This window comes from Nelusetta ayraudi, unplaced genomic scaffold (assembly GCF_046127955.1).
Source record: "Nelusetta ayraudi isolate G7.1 ecotype Tasmania unplaced genomic scaffold, CSIRO-AGI_Nayr_v1 ptg000016l, whole genome shotgun sequence".
Lineage (NCBI taxonomy): Eukaryota > Metazoa > Chordata > Actinopteri > Tetraodontiformes > Monacanthidae > Nelusetta > Nelusetta ayraudi.
Window position 1 is genome coordinate 5,642,425 of NW_027466066.1, and position 18,549 is coordinate 5,660,973.

Here is an 18,549-nt window from a genome sequence, read left to right on the forward strand (position 1 = left end):
TTGCAACCTCTTGGTGGGGGGAAAAATAAGTTCTTTATTGTTTTTTGGGGAGGGGAAGGAACTCATTCAACATCCAGACAGGGATTAGGGAGCGTCTTATTATTTGTTTGTTTGTAATAAAGGCTAATCTAAAGCCAGGATGCTGCTGCTTCCGATCGTGGGACTTCTCCACCTCCTCAGCGGACGCGCGGCGCGGAGCCAGGACGCCACAGGTAGCCGCTTCGTCTGCAACGCCATCCCGCCGGGCGCCGAGCCCGGCTGCGGCTACGACGCGGCGGGGAACCGCGTGCAGAGCGGCAGCCCCGTGGAGGACGAGCTGCGGAACACCATCATCCACCTGCGGGAGACCATCCTGCAGCAGAAGGAGATCATCGTGAGCCACCAGGGCACCATCAAGGAGCTCAACTCCAAGCTGGCGCGCTGCGAGGCTGCGGCGGACGAGTCGACGCAGGGCAAGTCCCGGGGGGGTCAGGGCTCGCGCCGGAAGGAGTACGGCAAGAACACCATGGGGGACCTGCCCCGGGACCCCGGCGAGACCATCGACCAACTCGGCAAGACCATGCAGAGTCTCAAGGGGCGGCTGGAGAACTTGGAGGTGAGGTTGGCGCGCGCGCGCGAGGAGGAGCTCGTGCGTAAAAACGCGCCATTTGAAAGACAAAACCAATCTCTTTGATGTCCACACACACGCACGCAGGCGCACGCGCGCCATTACTCATCCCTAAGTGGAAATAATTCGGCCGCAGGATGCTCAGTCGTCCACGCGCCTGTGTGTGTCAAGCAGTCACGCGCTTTTCTCTCCACCGACTGATTTAGCTTGCGCGCTCGCTCGCGCTCCCGCTGCGCTGCCGGAGATCCCGGGAGATCAAAGGGTCGCGTAAACTAACGAGTCGCGCGCCCCGACTCGAATTGAATCCGGGTCAGAACATCAACGACGCTGGTTGAAGTTGACACGCCGCCGAAAAAAAGGTCGAGGAACGGCCTCGAACGCACACACACACACACACACACACACACACACACCCTTAAGAAAAATAATATCTGCGGAATAGCGCAACACGGAGAGGTGTTTTTTTTTTTTTCTTTCTTTCTTTCAATAAAGCACAGCCTTGAATAATGAATGAGAGCGGCGCGCGTGCGTGCGTTTAATCCGCAGCCACGTGACTAATTATTCATAGCAGCTGATGAAATTAATTCCCGCGGATTTTTCCGGAACGGCGCGTTTCCGCGCTTTTGGAAACGCCTCGTGTTTGTTTCTCTCTCTCTCTCTCTCTCTCTCTCTCTCTCTCTCTCTCTCTCTCTCTCTCAGCAGTCTTCCTCCTCACACCGAGGTCAGCACACACCGACAGGCTACAACACACAGCAGCGTCCATCATCCAGTTGTTGAACTCAAACCCCTTCAACCTTCAGTAACATTATTATTTTTTTCACACCAACTTGCCCTTTATTCTCCGGGCCGCTCCATCTGTTTCCTCCCCTCTGGCCCAGTTTCCCCCCTGATTGGAAGCTCAAACACCCCGATCAAATCAAAGATATACCGCTGACACCGCCGCCGCCGCTGCCGGCAATGCATATGATATTACATTTTAATCACACACCCGTATTGATCTGCATGAGCTTTGCATAACGATTATTGCAGGACTTGATGGCATCAGGCTCCCAGGAGCCAAAAACCCGCCTTCCTTCCCTCCTTCCCTCCTTCCCTCCTCCCATCCTTCTCTAATCAAAGCCGCCTGCAGAACTCAATCGTCGTTTCAGGACGTCACCGAAGCCTCTCGGCTGCCACATTATTGGGAAGGTGTGGGTGGCGCAGCGTTGGGGATGGAACACCTTGAGGTGTTCCGGTCCTTATTTCTTTTCAATCACTCATCCATCCATCCATCTATCTGTCTGTCTGTCTCTCTGTCTATCTCTCTTGCATCCATCACTTATCCATCCATCCAACCATCTATCATCTATCCATTGTTCTATAGATCTTTCTATCTATCTATCATCCACCCACCCATCTATTATCTATCACTCATCCACTCATCCATCCATCACTCCATCCATCCATCTATCACTCATCCATTCATCCATCCATCGCTCAATCCATCCATCTATCACTCATCCATTCATCCATCCATCGCTCAATCCATCCATCTATCACTCATCCACTCATCCATCCATCACTCCATCCATCCATCTATCACTCATCCATTCATCCATCCATCCATCTATCACTCATCCATTCATCCATCCATCGCTCAATCCATCCATCTATCACTCATCCATTCATCCATCCATCGCTCCATCCATCATTCCATCCATCCATCTGTCACTCATCCATCCATCATTCCATCCATCCATCTATCTGTCCATCCATCCCTCCATCTATCCAGTCATCCATCCATCATCCATCCATCTATCTGTCCATCCATCCATCGTTCCATCCATCCTTCTATCCATCCATCTATCCAGTCATCCATCCATCATCCATCCATCTATCTGTCGTTCCATCCATCGTTCCATCCAACCTTCTATGCATCCATCTTCTACCTTTCCTTCGTCCCTCCTCGGACGGTTTCGTCTTGCCGGGGTGGTGGGGGGGGTGGCAGTGGTTGAGTTGGTGAGGGGCTGCGTTAATCCAACACCCCTCACTCTGACATGAGTCATAGGAGAGCAGGTGGCGCAGCGTTGTGGATGGAACACCTTGAGGGCATCGCCATTCTACCCTCCACCCCCCACTCCCCACCATCCCCCCTCCTGGCCGACGGGAACGGCTGGTGTAAACTCTGTGTGACACGCCTCTAAAGCTGCAGCCGAGGGGGGTTTGGCAGGCCACCAGCGGCAGCCTGCCACGTGTGCGTGCCGCCGACGGGACGTGCTGTCTTCATTTTGGGATATTGCTACGTTCACAAACACCGGCGCTAACTAAAAAAAAAAACCTGATATGAGAGCTAAACGGTAGATAAGATTAGACAGCTCAGCAAATCTGGGTCTGCGTGGAGGCCGCAGAGGATTAAGTGGATTAAATCTATCCATCTATCCATCAATCCATCTATCCATCCATCATCTATCTATCTATCTATCCATTCATCCTTGCATCTATCATCATCCAATATTTATCCCTCCATCATCTATCCATCCATTCATCCGTCTATCATCTATGACTAATCCATCTATCTATCTATCTATTCATCCTTGCATCTATCATCCATCCATCATCTATCCATCTTTCATCTCACCTGTCCATCTATCATCTATCACTCATCCATCTATCTATCTATCTATCTATCTATCTATCTATCTATCTATCTATCTATCATCCATCAATTATCAATCTATTATCTATCCATCCATTGTTTCGTCTATCCATCCATCATCATTCCATCCATCTATCGATTGATCTGTCTATCTATGTATCCATCCATCTGTCTATCATCTATCACTCATCTATCTATCCATCATTTATCAATCTATCATCTATCACTCATCCATCCATCGTTTCCTCTATCTATCTATCTATCTATCTATCTATCTATGTATCTACCTATCCATCCCCCAATGTTTCCTCCGTTCATCAATCCCTCTGTCTGTCTCTACAGCAGCAGAGTCTGCGCCTCCCCACCACAAACTCCTCGACCTCCTCCTCCTCCTCCTCCTCCGCTGGTGCCGTCGGTGTGGGGGTCCCGGCTCTGGCGCCGCTGCCCCTGGAGCTGCGGGAGCTGCTGCGGCAGCGGCTGGGCGTGCTGGAGAACCAGCTCCTGCGCAAGGTGGCCGAGCTGGAGGAGGAGAAGAGCCAGCTGTACAACGAGACAGCGGCCCACCGCCAGCGCACCGAGAGCACCCTCAACTCCCTCCTGGAGAGGATCACCGAGCTGGAGAAAAGTAAGGGAGACGCACGCCTTCCAAATGTTGGCCATATTTAATGAAAAGCTTTATCTTATTACTTTTTTTAATTCCCCTCCCCGGCCTGGCAAACTTAACTGTAATTAGTGGCTCCTCGTCCTCAGTTCTGATGATGCAAGGGAAAACCTTTTCCCTTTTTTTTTCCTTATTTTTTTATCTCACCGAAGCTATTCTTGGAGCATCTCCTGGTCTCGGAAATAAGGTTTGGAAAGCATCACAGAATCCTTAATGAGCATAAGTGGTGTTAGTGGGATGTCCAGCCTCCAGGGGAGCTTCTTTGATGCTACAGGATGTCAAAATAGCTGCAGATGATCTCAAAGAAGAACCATTTTCACACTATTCCAATGGGTTTGATCAGAGTTAACCGTTCAAATTCACGTCTTTCATTTTTCCCTCATCCAGTGTTACTGAATGCAGCTATTTTTTTGTAGCCGGACTGGTTCCTGTCTGCATTTTTTTTTTTTTTTTTTCCATGCAACTTTGCATTCAATCACCAAAACAGTTTATTTTGTCAGCGAATTGGCCCCGGCCAGCAGAATGAAAAGATGTGTTTATCATTCAGCAAACTGATCCAAAATGTTTTGTTTTTTTCATTCTTCCCTCATCTATTATGTCTCTTGTATACAAATCTCAGTTTTGCTCATTTATTTGTCCGCTCGCTGCTACTTCCAACAGTGACCCAACAATAATGAGGATGTCGCTCGTTTTTTTCCCGAGAACTCGATGAATAGCATTTTTTTGCGTGAGACTCAGAGGAATGAAAAAGATGACATTGTGCGCTCCAAACTGCTGTGGAACACGGCGGGGAACGGATACACACATTGTTCAGGTGCAAACAAAATCTGGCCATGAAATAATCTCTTCCAACATAATCAGCACTGTGTGTGTGTGAGCGAGTGAGTGAGTGAGTGTGCATATAGTGGACTCCAGTAGAGCAGCTTTGCATGACTAACTCCAGGAAACAGCATGGTTAAGTCCTCTGTTTGTGGCCTCCTACAAAACCAGGTGTTGTTGGAGCTTCCGCATGGTTTAAAAGGGACAAACTCAAATTTGTCTCAGAGGGAGGGACAAAACACCTGGCCTGGGCTGTTGTCACCAACCTGGGAGCGGTCAGTGCCCTTTGTGACTTCACAAAGAGCTTCTTTACTTAGTGGTAGCAAGCAAAAGAAGTAAAGGTTGGCCGTTTCTGACCTCTGGGACGTTTGCTTACATGCAAGAGGAGCATCAACCGTGTCAGAAAACACGGTTGCCGTGCATTTTACATAACATGGGACCTCTGAAATCTGATTAGGATTGTGAATCCTCTTTTCCTGCCGTCATCCATCCTGTAAATCAACAGACGTCATGCAGCTTTCACAACCGCGTCAATCTGACCGGCGAGAGGACTCTCACGAGGGACTGTCAATAACCGCTACAGCAGATCGTTGCGAACTTTAACCGTGGTCCGACAAGGTTGAAAAAAAGTGTTCTACAAATGACTGGATTCTCATTTGGAGTCAACGCAAATGATGAAAACCTCCAGTACACCAGCAAACCCACCTGGGCTGATACGGGGTCTGGCTAGCGGAGCCAAAACCAGTCTGAGCCTGGCTCGATTGAGAGTGCTGCGTTATAATTGAGGTCGCCGATTTGATAAGGCAGTTGCTTTCGAGGGTGGAGCGTGTTGTGTGGTTAGCCAGTCGGGAATATGAAGCTTAATCCGTGTAGACGGACGCCGCTTCGGTCGTCTTACCTGATCTGGTTCGGCAATCCAGAATATGAACCTGATCTCCACACGTCTGGTGTGAAACCTGGAGGGAAACTGGAGGCGCTGAGATCTATAGCAGTGGAGTAGAGCAGGGTGAGCCGGCATAACACACTCAGATAAATATGCTAGTGAGAGTGTGTGTGTGTGTGTGTGTGTGTGTGTGCGTGCAGCCTCTCGCTTGATATTACATGATCTTGCGCACTATTTACTCACCAACAGCGGCTTTGTTTCTTTATTCAGAGACGTTTAAAGTTTAAAGCCCCTGTAATGTTTCTTTCACTGGTCGGCAGCCCCTACGCCAGCCAGCCAGCGCTGATGGATCCTGCCAAAAAACTGAGAAGTGAGAGCGAGAATAAAAGAAGAAATGTCTGAGGTGTTGTTTGCCAGCAGCGTGGCCTCGGGCAAGCACGTCGTCTGTGTTCGTCCGCTGCTTTGGTCAAGAAAGAATCATCGGATCTGGTTATTATCTGAGATCCCTAAGAGCATAAATATTGAATGTCGTTGGTTTCTTGGTTTTTTGTTTTTCCTCCCAGCTGCACCGACTTCATGTTTCTTCATAAATCTTGGAAGCCGTCAGGTTCATTGTCCTGATCTTTTTTTTCGAATCACACTCACCTTCTCGAAGTTTTTCTCCCGTCAACATGAACAGTCAAAGTTTCGCCGGAACCATTTAATTAAAAAGTCATGACAGTCTCGTCAGCCTCTGAGACTGGACCAGCTTGTCATATCACTGTCACCATCGCACCATTATGCAGCCTCACGGCTCCGGTCGACAAAAAAAAAAAATGTATTTGAGCACTTGTTTAATTCACACCTGTATTTTTAAGAATGTGCATTTGAAAAGATATTAGGATGTGAGAAAAGCCTCGTCCTAACTTTAAAAAATGACAGCATGGGATTTGGGATCATAATAACCTGGCGGCACCAACACTTGCTACCTCAATGAAACAGCCCGTAGCTACGGCTGGTACATATCAACCATTAGTTAACAATGAGGGATGGATTTAGTTCACCTGTGATGAATTGTCGTCTCTTACTTTGGAACATTGAATGAATATGGAATATATGTGTCGGCAGGAGGACAATCGATGCCTCCAGCCTGTTGATGAACTCCGTAGAAATGGGGCAGAGTCGATGTTTCACTCCCTGGCCTTGCTCGACTTTTCAGAAAGTGTGCTAAACTTTTTTATTTAATGCACATTACCAATCAAAAGTTTGGACACACCTGTTTCTTCTTTATCTTTACTGCTTTCTAGACCAGTGGTTCTCAAACTTTCTCTGTCACGCCCCACCTTGGAGGAAGAAAGTTTTCCAGGGTTCCTCATGGGCTAGAGGCCCCAAATTTGACGTGGCTGTGTCTTGAGGGATCCCCATGAACCTGCAAGTGGCCCCATGTCTCTAGGACAAAGTTGACTTTTGACCCCATAGACTTGCATGGCATTAGGGTTAGCAATAAGGCTGGAATTAGGGTTAGGGTTACTGCTGGAATTAGGGTTAGGGTTTCGGGGTTCCTCATGGGCTAGAAGCCCCAAATTTGACGTGGCTGTGTCTTGAGGGATCCCCATGAACCTGCAAGTGGCCCCATGTCTCTAGGACAAAGTTGACTTTTGACCCCATAGACTTGCATGGCATTAGGGTTAGCAATAAGGCTGGAATTAGGGTTAGGGTTACTGCTGGAATTAGGGTTAGGGTTTCGGGGTTCCTCATGGGCTAGAAGCCCCAAATTTGACGTGGCTGTGTCTTGAGGGATCCCAATGAACCTGCAAGTGGTCCCATGTCTCTAGGACAAAGTTGACTTTTGACCCCATAGACTTGCATGGCATTAGGGTTAGCAATAAGGCTGGAATTAGGGTTAGGGTTACTGCTGGAATTAGGGTTAGGGTTTCGGGGTTCCTCATGGGCTAGAAGCCCCAAATTTGATGTGGCTGTGTCTTGAGGGATCCCGATGAACCTGCAAGTGGCCCCATGTCTCTAGGACAAAGTTGACTTTTGAGCCCATAGACTTGCATGGCATTAGGGCAGTGGTTCTCAAACTTTCTCTGTCATGCCCCACCTTGGAGAAAGAAAATTTTTCATGCTCCTTGGAAACATTTTCAAGTGCAGACAATAGTTTTCAGGGGTCTTGTTTTGATGAAATCGACCACATCAACAACATCAGTCATGCGACAACATCACATTTTCTACCTGCCACACGGGATGACGTTGAGCGTTGCGTGCGCTAAGTCATAATATCGCGCAAGTCACGGCGTAGATCACGTACTGATGCAAAGGTGTTTGATTACGTTCTATCAGCGCTCGAAAACTGTTCATTGTCTTCTGGCTTTTTCGCTCGCGGCTCACACATTAGAAAGAAAATAGACCGCGGAGGTGCACCCCGCTTCAAGTCTGGCGTGAACGACACCATCGCTCTGCAGCTACTCGCGGAACGATTCTACAGCCAAAAGTGGCCAACAACAAAGAACACTGGTCACCGCCGGACTCCTGAATTCTTCTTTTCGTCCCTGTCAAATATTTGTCCATCCTGTGTACCTGAGCAGCGTTTTTCTTAGCTACAACCTACTGAACACTTTTTGTTAATTGTTCCGCCGTGGAAAAAGTCAAAGAAAGACCAGAAGTATGTATCCAAACTTTTGACACTATTTTACGGGTGTTGTTTTTCTGACATGACGTCCAAACATGTTGGGTGAACTCAGCTAAAATTTAGCCTTTTTTTGCAGGAGGCTATAAACAGAGCGGTGTTGTTGGGATTACTCCATAAAAGTAATCCAACAACTGATTACTCCTTTAAAAAATAGTCAAATTACTTATTTAACTACTTTTATTCATAAGTAATCAATTACTAATTACTTTAGCTAAAAAAGATAAGTAAAATTTGAGAACATTTTGTTTCCAGCTTCCATGTTTGTTTTGGTTCGTCGTTTCATATCAGTGGCATTGCATGCATCATTGTTTTTTTTGTTTTTTTTCAAAATTTCAGGCAGTTTGTGGATAATAAGACATTTTTAGCTTGCAATATATTTCAGAAAAGTAATGGAGTCGTTACTTGATAAAGTACACATGATATAATTACCATTTTTGCCAGAGTAATCCCGTTACATTACCCTTGTTGCAAATTCCCAAGGGTTAGAGCTCAAGAGAACTGTGTCTTTTTGTTATGTTTTTCATCGGGCACCTTAGCAGGCAGCTAAGGGGTCCTTCAGTGATTTAAAAGGGCCCTTGCAGCTGCGTTGGCCCTCTCTCTCAGTTTGTGTCATTGTGCTACCTCACTAACAGTAAAGACCTTGAAGCTGCTAAATTGTGTCCTGTCTCCCTCTCTGACCGGGGTGGCTGTGTGGATGAAGTGCTCCAGCGGTTCATTGTTTAGTTCAGCCCTCATTCTTCACAATAACCTTGTCACAAAAAAAGTAGTTTAATTACAGTAGTGGATTACTTCGTAGAAGATTACTCGCCAGCACTGATGATAAGAAGCTGCTCCACTGGTAGTCTGAGATGAAAACAGGCATAATCCTGGACCTGCAACCTTCAGCTGCGTTGTCCTCCGACAGGTAACAATGCCTTCAAGTCACCGGAGGACTTCAAGGTGTCCCTCCCGCTTCGCACCAACTACCTGTACGGCCGCATCAAGAAGAGCCTCCCGGAGATGTACGCCTTCACCGTGTGCATGTGGCTCAAGTCCAGCGCCAGCCCTGGCATCGGAACCCCCTTCTCCTACGGAGTGCCGGGCCAGGCCAACGAGATCGTCCTCATCGAGTGGGGCAACAACCCCATCGAGCTGCTGGTCAATGACAAGGTGGGTTCAGTCGCGTGTGTGTGTGTGCGTGTGTGTGCGTGTGTGTGCGTGTGTGTGTGTGTGTGTGTGTGTGTGTGTGTGTGTGTGTGTGTGTGTGTGTGTGTGTGTGTGTGCTGGACCAGCAGCGATAAACATTAGTGGCGGATTTCATTTTTAACGAGTTGGCAAAACAGGGCTTTTGATTTTATTACGTGGCGTTAAAACTACATCAACGTAACAAAGAGGTGCCTTCAAAGAGAACCAGGCCTTTATATTTGTCTGTTGTTTCGCATTCAGTCCTGCAGTTTAAAGGTTCACAGCGCCGATCGCGCCGTTACTGCTCGAACTCGGTGAATATGTCCACGAAATCAAAGATTAACCGCAGACTTGGCGTAGCGCATCCTGAGAGGGTTCTGCTGGAGCGCTGGGCTCAATTCCGCAGCGCAAATAAAGCATGCAGCAGTTGATGTTGCACTTCTCACACTCCTCTGGGAAGCGCACTCGGCCTTCTTTTTTTTTTCTTTTTTTTTTAAGCCGCCTCAGTTTCCCCCCCCACCGCATCTGTTTTGACTGACAGCTCTCACATCAGCTGGAGCTGCAGGAGGAAGAGCTCATCTGCTCAGCCGACTGTCAAGTTGCTGTTGTTTTTTTTTTTCTTTCATGTAAACACTGCAGCCCGTTAATCAAAGAGGAGAATCACTGACCATCGGATCCTTAATAATTAATTTCGCACCTTATAAACATTTAATGTCATTGACCTACATTCCGCACACAAGCACGCATGCAAGAATAACAGGAGATTCATTAGAGGACCTGCACATGAGAAGGAGGCTCCGCTACGAGCTTTTAATTAACAACAGAGAAAACAAGAGTATGGAGGAATATATCAAGGGTTTTTTTTTTCAGTCAGAAGGGGGGAAATAATGTTTTTTTCCTGTTATGGTGCGGCGGTGTAACGTTGCATTTGTGGGATTTTGTTTTTTGAGGTTTTTTTTCGCCCTTCGCTCAAATATTGCGGCACTCGGAGAGGATTTTTTTTTTTCTCCTCCTTTCCCCCCACAGTCTTGTTTACTTTGGGGCGTTATTGGCACAGGCAGGTCTCCTCACAGCTTTGCCTTCACCATGCATTATACATGTGTTCAAGTCAGACAGATGAGAGGGAGAGAGGGAGAGTGTGGGAGAGAGAGGTGGCGGGAGAAAAAGGGGGTGTGAGGGTATGGGAGAAAAAAGAGAGAGGGGGGTAGGAAATAGAGAGGCTCGCGGAGCGCTGGCTGTGAGAGAGGAGGGGAGGAGGTTGGGGAAGGTGGGGGGGGGAGCGAAAGATCATAAGATGCCCTGGAAAAAGGAAAAAAAAAAAAGCTGAGGAATTTCTAACATCCCTGAAACGGAGGAGGCACACATGAGAGAAAAAAAGTGAATGAGACGGAGGGAGAGGGAGAGAGAGAGAGAGAGGGAGGGAGGGGTGGAGGGGAGTTAGAGGGGACTGGTGAATATGATTAGTGCACGGTGCAGCAGCAGTGTTGAACTTCTTCGCAGTGATAACGGGCTCCGCTGGGGCACATTGTTGATTCGTTGCTGATTTGGTTGCGCGCTGATGGGGAGGCAGAGAGCCGCCGCCGCCGCTGCGAGGGGGGAAATAAGAAAACGTAAACATCTTCATCAGTGGACGAGGCACTCGTGTAGCAACTCGCGCAAACGCGTGCAGCCAAGTCTTTGCAAAGGATAAAAAAAAAAAAAAAATCCTGTGTTTTTGGCAAGTGGCTCGTTCCTTTAATTGCAGAGGCGTCGCAGCTTTTGAAAGGTGTTGCTTCCTTCGAGTTGGATGGGCGGGATGATTTTTCATCACTGTTTTGCGGGAGTGATTTAACAGGATTTTTAATCCATGATCTAAATTAAAGGAAGAGAAAAAAGAAACCTCTGCATATTTAGCCCTGTGTTTACAGAAGTAGGAGCGAGGTGCATGAGCCCTTTGTAGCTGCGTTTTCATTATCCCTAGAATTGCGCGAAACTTAAATATCGCAATAAAAAACTGGTAATGGAAACGCCTAAACTACGAAAAACCTCTCAAATATGGCTAAAAGGTTTTGACGCTCTCATGAGGTGGTTTTTCTGACGTGTTGATATAGAGTAGGTATATCGCAAAAGTGTCATGGAAACACTTCTTTTGCTCGCAGGACGGGATTTTACGAGAATTACGGCCGATGCGCTTCACCCCATTCAGTGGAAACATCTGCAAATCGCAATTGTACTTTGTCGAAATTTTAGAAATATTGGATTTATTTTTTTGCGAAAAACCGTAATGGAAACACAGCTTGTGACATCATGTGGGGCAGATTTCCATACTGTTTTTGAACTGTACAACTGTAAGCGAGACAGTCGAGGCTTGTCAGAAGAAAAAAAAAAGGTGCAAGAAGTCCTTTGTATTCTGCATGTCAACAGCCGTCGAATTGCGGCACAAAGTAAACCGACGCCGGCGTCACTTTCACGGTCGCGTCACTTGAGGAGGAAAAATGGGCGGCTCTCCCGTCGCAGGGGGTCAGAGAGGAGCGACGCGCAATAATAAACAATAATGAAAGAGAGGCCTCTAGGAAAACATCAGCTCCTCCAGCTTCAACACTGCATGTATCGCGATCCGCCTCATTGTGAGGCATTTAAATAAAGATGAGTGAGTCACACACTCACTCACACAAGCGTATGCCCCGTGGGTGTGGTGTTTTAATATTGAGCTCTTTGTGTACAAATCCCCGCCGCTGCCACACTTTTCCACTACCATACGGAATATTTGAAAGAATTTGTTTTTCCTCGTATCCGGGAACATCAGCCGAAGTGCGAATCGTTTCTGAGAGTCACTGAGGGATTAAAGGTCTCGCAGTTGTGCCCATTATCAGCTCTTTGTCTTTCTTTATGGGATTCAGTAAAGCCCCAGTAGCCTCCGGTAAACAGCATTTTACATTAGTATTTTCTTTAGTATAGTTTTTTGTTGTGATCTGACCTGATGTCACAAAGGGCTCATTTCCAGAACTCAGACTCACTGAAAAGCCGGCTAGAGGACGGGATAAGATAGTGAATTTAACACATTATGGCCCCTTTAAAATAATTCTATCCACTTGAGTGACTTAATAAAATCCGATTGGTCCTGCAAAGGAACAGTCAACAAGGAGGTGCGCAAAAAAACTGTGGAAAACTACAGAAATCTAAATAAGATTGGAAGAAGCCATGCCTTCGCCCTAAGACAGCTGGGATAGGCTCCAGCAGACCCCCGTGACCCTGAATAGGAATAAGCGCGTATAGAAGATGAATGAATGAATGGAAGAAGCTAAAAGACCAAAACTGATGCTGTGGTTTCCTGATTTGAAAACATTTACCCAAACTTTGCGGGTCAGTGGAAACACATAGACACATAGATCAGCGGTGTAGTCTATGGAAAACAGCATATTTTACATTAGTATTTTCTTTAGCCTAGTTTATTTTCTTTAAATTTTTTATGCTGTTTGGCAGTTTTTAGCAGTGGACTTTCAAATGGTCGTACTTGTACAGTGACAACAAAGATGTTCCATTCCCACCTGGGCGACACCTGGTCTGACCTGACGTCACAAAGGGCTCATTTCCAGAACTCAGAATCACTGAAAAGTCAGTTGATAGTGAATTTAATACATTATGGCCCCTTTGAAATAATTCTACCCACTGTAGTGACTTAATAAAATCCCATCACCGCATGTCTGTAAGCGGGTCATTTCCTCAACTTGACTTTAATACATTGAATCATGGCTTAATCAAGTGGCTCCTCGATGACTCGCGCGGCGGCAGAAGGAGAGTGCAGCGACTCGCCGGGGCTGACGGGAAGCGGCCTAATGAGTCGCACTCTCGCAGTACCACTGGATGCGCCACCGCTCTCGCCGTCCTCAGCGGGCGCCGCCGTCGCCTGGTCGGTGGAGCCAGTTGTCTGTCTTTGATCTGCCAACAAAGCGGCACTGCACCGTGGTGTTATTTTTTTTCCCTTGCTTTGAAGGATGCTCTCCACCTCTCGGTGTCACCTGGCTAATCTGAATTTTGCACCTCTCGCCCGCTCACCTGGAGAATCCTCTCCCCACCCCCCCACCTTCATCTCTTTGAAGCCTCTCGAATCCAACTAATTGGAGTCCTTGTCGCTACGAGCGCAATTAAACCCAAACATGTTCCTCGAACTCACTTTGGCTTTCCTGCCCTCCAACCAGGTGGCCCAGCTCCCATTGTCTGTGAGCGACGGCCGCTGGCACCACATCTGCATCACCTGGACGACCAGGGACGGCTTCTGGGAGGCTTACCAGGACGGGGAGCGACTGGGCACCGGGGACAACCTGGCCCCCTGGCACCCAATTAAACCTGGAGGGGTGATCATCCTGGGCCAGGAGCAGGTGAGAGCGGCAGTGGGGGAGCTTAGCTCAGTCCGTGTGTCTTTTACCCACCTGGGCCTCGGAGCTGGAGGCACGGGAGCGAAGGGAGATCAGGTGGCGAGGCTCTTCTCACGCTATTCCCCGGAACCTCTCTGCGCCACCTCGTTCACATAGCTACGCATCACATGTTGAAGCCCACAAGGGGACGGCACACTTGGATTGGCGGAGCCATAGAAACTGTGCATGTGCAGCGATGCGGCGTGTCAGCGTAGCGTCTTCAGACAAGCTCTTAACTCAGCCGCCGCTGCAGCCAGAGCGCGGATTTGCACTCTTCGCGGTTTTCCCCCGTCATTCATGCAAAGGCTGCGTGAGATTGCTACAAGTTGCACAACGCCAGCGACCAGCGCTCAGACAGCCCGGTTTAAAGGGCCAGTACGCTAACACGTATTTGCATCCGTATCATCAGCAGGATGGATATCAAACAGAATTGATTTATTTTCAAGTCTGTGCTGTTTTTCTCTCTCTCTCTCTCTCCTCACTGGTGAGCTAATTAAAATCTAATTTTTTTTGTGTGTCTCTGTTAAAAAAAATAAAAATAAAAAAGGACATAGTCGGCGGCCGCTTCGACGCCACTCAGGCCTTCGTGGGTGAGCTGAGCCAGTTCAACATGTGGGACCGAGTTCTGCGGCCCGTCGACATCATGGGCCTGGCCAACTGCTCGGCGTACATGCCCGGCAACGTGGTTCCCTGGGTGGACGGCAACGTGGAAGTGTTCGGCGGCGCCAGCAAAGCGGCCCTGGAGATCTGCGAGGACCGAGCGTTTGATTCCTAAAGGAACGTGACGTGGAGGAAAGTTGAAAAAGGAAAAAAAAATTGCAGCCGGTGACTGGAAAAAGAAGAAAACGACAAAAAAAAAAAAAAAAAAGCTACGTGTTCCGACTGGTTGCCGCTTCAGTCGCATCCCAAAGGAAAAGAGTGCAACATTTTTTTTTTACATATTTATATGCTCTGACTGCTCAAAGACTCCATATTTTTTTGGTAGCTGGTGGGGGAACCTAACGCTGTACCGTCGGATTCAAACCTCGGGGACATTAGAGGTGACTTCATATTAGTTTGTATTGTGTGTTGGGGGATTTAAAAAAAAAAAGAAAAAGAAACCGCCGTCGCTACTGTCTGTTGTCACGATGCACCTGCTTTTATTTGACACCTCTTTGGATTTTAAAAAAAGAAGAAGAAGAAAAGAGGAAAAGAAAGGCTCCATTCGGTTGCATCTCGGTGCTGCGCTGTGCTCGTGGTGAACGTGGTGAATCGAAACAGGCTTTTTTTTCATGTGCTGCGGAAACACGACGGCCCCGGCTTTACGAGCGTCATCAGCCGGCGGATGCTGTTTGAAGAACAAAATAAATAAATAAATATATGAGCAAACAAAGAAAAAAAGACACAAGGCGGACGCTCTCGAGTTCAAAGTGGACGGGAGGAACAAAAAAAAAAAAGCCAGCTAAATAAATAATATGCATGAGCAAAGTCAGTTCAGTGCATGCTTTCCAATGACGGACAGACAGACAGACAGACAGACAGGGTGATTTTTATTTTTTTTCAAAAAATTATTTAGGTTTGGGGGGGGTCTGTCCAAACGAGCCAATGTAGCGTGCTTACGCCATTACGTAAGGGTGTTTTGCGTGTGCGTGTGTCAGCCTCCATGCGTTTGCTGACGCGTGCACGCCCGTCTTGCGTGTGGAAAGACGGCAGATTACGAGGCAGGGAGGACGTTCTTGCAAAGCTATGCTTAATACCTCTCTGCCCCTTGAGCAGCTGCCACATCCCCAGCAGCTTTACGGTGGTGGTGAGGGCTGGGGGGGGGGGGGGGGGGCGGCGCTGGCAGCGCTCAGGTTCCAGCCATGTCGGGACAGCTGCCCGGGCTTTTTTGGCGCGCCGTCAGTGGCGGTAGGGTGATGGCAGCAGGGGGCGGGGCCGGGGAGGCGGAGCCACGATCCTCAAGGACTCCTTGAAATCCTCGTCTGGGTCGTAATTATCGTCATTTGTTTGTCCGACTGTTGATGCCCCACAGACATTGACAATTTTGATCTCAAAATGGCATCTCAGTAAAGATTTAATCCTTGGGTATATATATTTCTAAAAAAAAAACAAAAAAACATAGGGATCTGTGTATAAGTTTGCATCAAATTTCAGTTTGTCCTCAGTGTCATGTTGGTCGCTTGTGTCATTACTGTTTCTCCTGAGTTAAAGCAGTAACGTCCCTCGAATCAAGCCAATCGAGTACTCTTAACACGCTTGGTGCTGGAGCCTTAACAAGGAAATACACTGTTATGGATTATTTCTGTTTTATTTTTTTCTTTCTGTCCTCTGTGTCAGAATTCCTCCGACCGTCAACACTCATCCAAAGCCATTAATAATTGAAAGAAAAAAGACTTGTTCCGCTTTCGTGGAAGGAAGAAAAATGCAGTTGAATTATAGAATAAAGGGAAAATAGAATGGAGCGATGATGCAGTATGTTCCAGAAAGAGAGTGCGCCCTCTCGCACTCCTGCTGGAAATGTCCACGACCTTCCGTGATCATTCCTCTTTGTAAAAAAAAAAAAAAAGAAAAGAAAAATATTTTGATGTAAAAAAAAAAAAAGAAATAACTGAGAGGGAAAAAACTGAAAACTGTCTTTTCTGTAGAAAATGTAACAATTTGGGGGCGTTCTTTTTTTTTTTCCTGCTTATTCTTGTCAAATGACCAGTGTAAAAATGTGCACAAAAAAAGCACACGTTCCAGTAGAAATGCTTTGTGATGGTGAATGGCCTTTTTTTCCCTGTGAGAACCATATGTGCTTTTCGCTTGTTGGCAGTTCAATTGGACAAAATCAAAAAAAAAACAGAAAAAATTCTGTGTCTACATTTTTCTAAAAGTCACTTTAGCGTGTGGTGCCCATTCCAGTTTATGACGTGTCTTTTTCTTTTCTTTTTTTCCTGCACCCAGCAAGGCAGCGAAGGAGCTTCAGCTGTAATGTAACAGAGCAGCTGAGCAGCTGCTGTCGACGAGTTGAATGTTTACTCACAACGTTATTGCGCCGCATCCGTGGTGAAGTCGGGCTCACGCGCCAATGGGCGTTATTCATTTCGGAACTCATCACTTCACGGGGTTAATGTAGTTTTTCTTTTCACACTGAACTAGTCGGTGTTTCACCTGCAGTAGATGAGCACAGAAGCAGAAAGCCAAAGAGAAAGTGACTGAGGGCAGGGGACGCACTGACCAGTACTTTAGGTGGCAACCCCACTGAATAAGGTGAAGTGCGCCTTTAAAGCCGCGTTCAGACCAGTCCAGCCAAAATCCAATTTTCAGCCCATCCAGACTTTTGCAAAACGGATTGAAACCACCGTCGGGAGGTTGTTTGAAATTGCATTTGGACAGATGCGTCTCCGTCTGAACAGCTCCAAACACACCGATGGGTTTTGACTGTCTCTGACGTCACTCTACGCGATGCAAGACCCAATGCGCCACCAGAGAGCGCCATTGGAGGTGCGGAGCTGTAACATAATGGAGCAGACAGAAGAAGTAGAAAACAGCAGTCCCTGGACAGAGGAGGAATCTCATTGGCTCGTCCGAAAGTTCCATTCAAGCCAAGCTCCAGGGCATGTAGCGCAACAAGTGCCGCTGTCGCAATTGTATGACGCCACACATGCGTTGGACGACGCCTCCACTCTGACGTCGATGCTACAGGAACCTGTCAGATGGGTCAATAATGTGGCCCAGTCTGAACAGAGCCAGATCCCAGATTTTCTATAAACACAGGGCTGCCCTAAAAATCGGATTTGAGAACTGATTCCAATCAGATTCGCCTGCAGTCTGAACGCAGCCTTATTGAGTCTTTACATTTCTGACCAATGTAGATGGATAGAATGTAAAGCTGTTAGCGCCTGCCAAACTGGGCTTCGCCAAGGTGGGAATGAAGGGTTGTGTCCATGAGAAGATGATGGGAGCTACTACAAAACTGAACACTGTGATGCAGCTCCTCCCAACTCCACACTTCCTGTTGATGTCGGCGGCGACGCACCAGAGAGCGGGTAGCTATTTAGTGATGGAATGAGATTAATCGGAAAGTATGTGTTTGAGATTGATTTTTTTGTGGACTTTTCTTTTGCCTTTCTGTTTTCTTCATTTTGTCAATCTGTATTTTCAATTCTCATCACTCGCCACTGTAGCATCTACGGCACAGTCTCTCACATGTTGAGTGGAAAGATCAATTATTAAAGAAGTTGTTTCAACTCCGTGGTGAATTAATGATAAGTTCGTTCGTTTGTGTAAAACACATGGTGGATTCTTCTTCGCAAGTCGCGGGAACAAAAGGCCGCCGCGGATAATGCGATGACACCGGGTAGCGCTCTGGTTCCTCCTCGAATATCGTTTTGCGAGGGGGAGATAGAACATCATAGGAAATTTCTGATTTTCATTCCTGCCACAGCTCTTGGGGGATATCACTCTCACACTCGCCGCTGCCAACATCGCAGCGCTGAAGGTTCATATTTGAGCCTCGAACCCTCAGAACCTCTGGAAAGAAGCAGGTCTCCCAGAAATTTATTTACAAGCAATTAGCAGCAATAAACACCCTCATAATGGAACTGGAACCACTGCTGGAGGGGGAGCTAAATTTGTGCATACGTGTGTGTCTGTGCGTGCGACACGACGGCTAAGTATTGTGCACAAGACAAATTATCTCTCCGAGGGCTTCGCTGGGAACTAATGAAACCTAACCAAGTGGGGGATTGAGC

At 47.4% G+C, this 18,549-nt stretch overlaps 1 protein-coding gene across 1 annotated transcript; it reads left to right on the forward strand.

The window, feature by feature from the left end:
* The first annotated feature begins 27 nt into the window (after nucleotides 1-27).
* On the forward strand, nucleotides 28-14,973 carry LOC142886895 (neuronal pentraxin-2-like). Its single transcript, XM_076024149.1, has 5 exons — nucleotides 28-595; nucleotides 3,585-3,867; nucleotides 9,181-9,425; nucleotides 13,619-13,798; nucleotides 14,382-14,973. The coding sequence occupies exons 1-5, from the start codon at nucleotides 140-142 to the stop codon at nucleotides 14,607-14,609; spliced, it is 1,392 nt and encodes a 463-aa protein (XP_075880264.1). The 5' UTR covers nucleotides 28-139; the 3' UTR covers nucleotides 14,610-14,973.
* Nucleotides 14,974-18,549: the final 3,576 nt, after the last annotated feature.

What these genes read in the sequence shown, in the direction of transcription:
- LOC142886895 (XM_076024149.1), top strand. Translation starts at nt 140, where the DNA reads ATGCTGCTGCTTCCGATCGTGGGACTTCTCCACCTCCTCAGCGGACGC. An exon ending in GGCGGCTGGAGAACTTGGAG is followed by an intron (nt 596 to 3,584) that starts GTGAGGTTGGCG and finishes CTGTCTCTACAG; the next exon opens with CAGCAGAGTCTGCGCCTCCC. An exon ending in AGCTGCTGGTCAATGACAAG is followed by an intron (nt 9,426 to 13,618) that starts GTGGGTTCAGTC and finishes CCCTCCAACCAG; the next exon opens with GTGGCCCAGCTCCCATTGTC.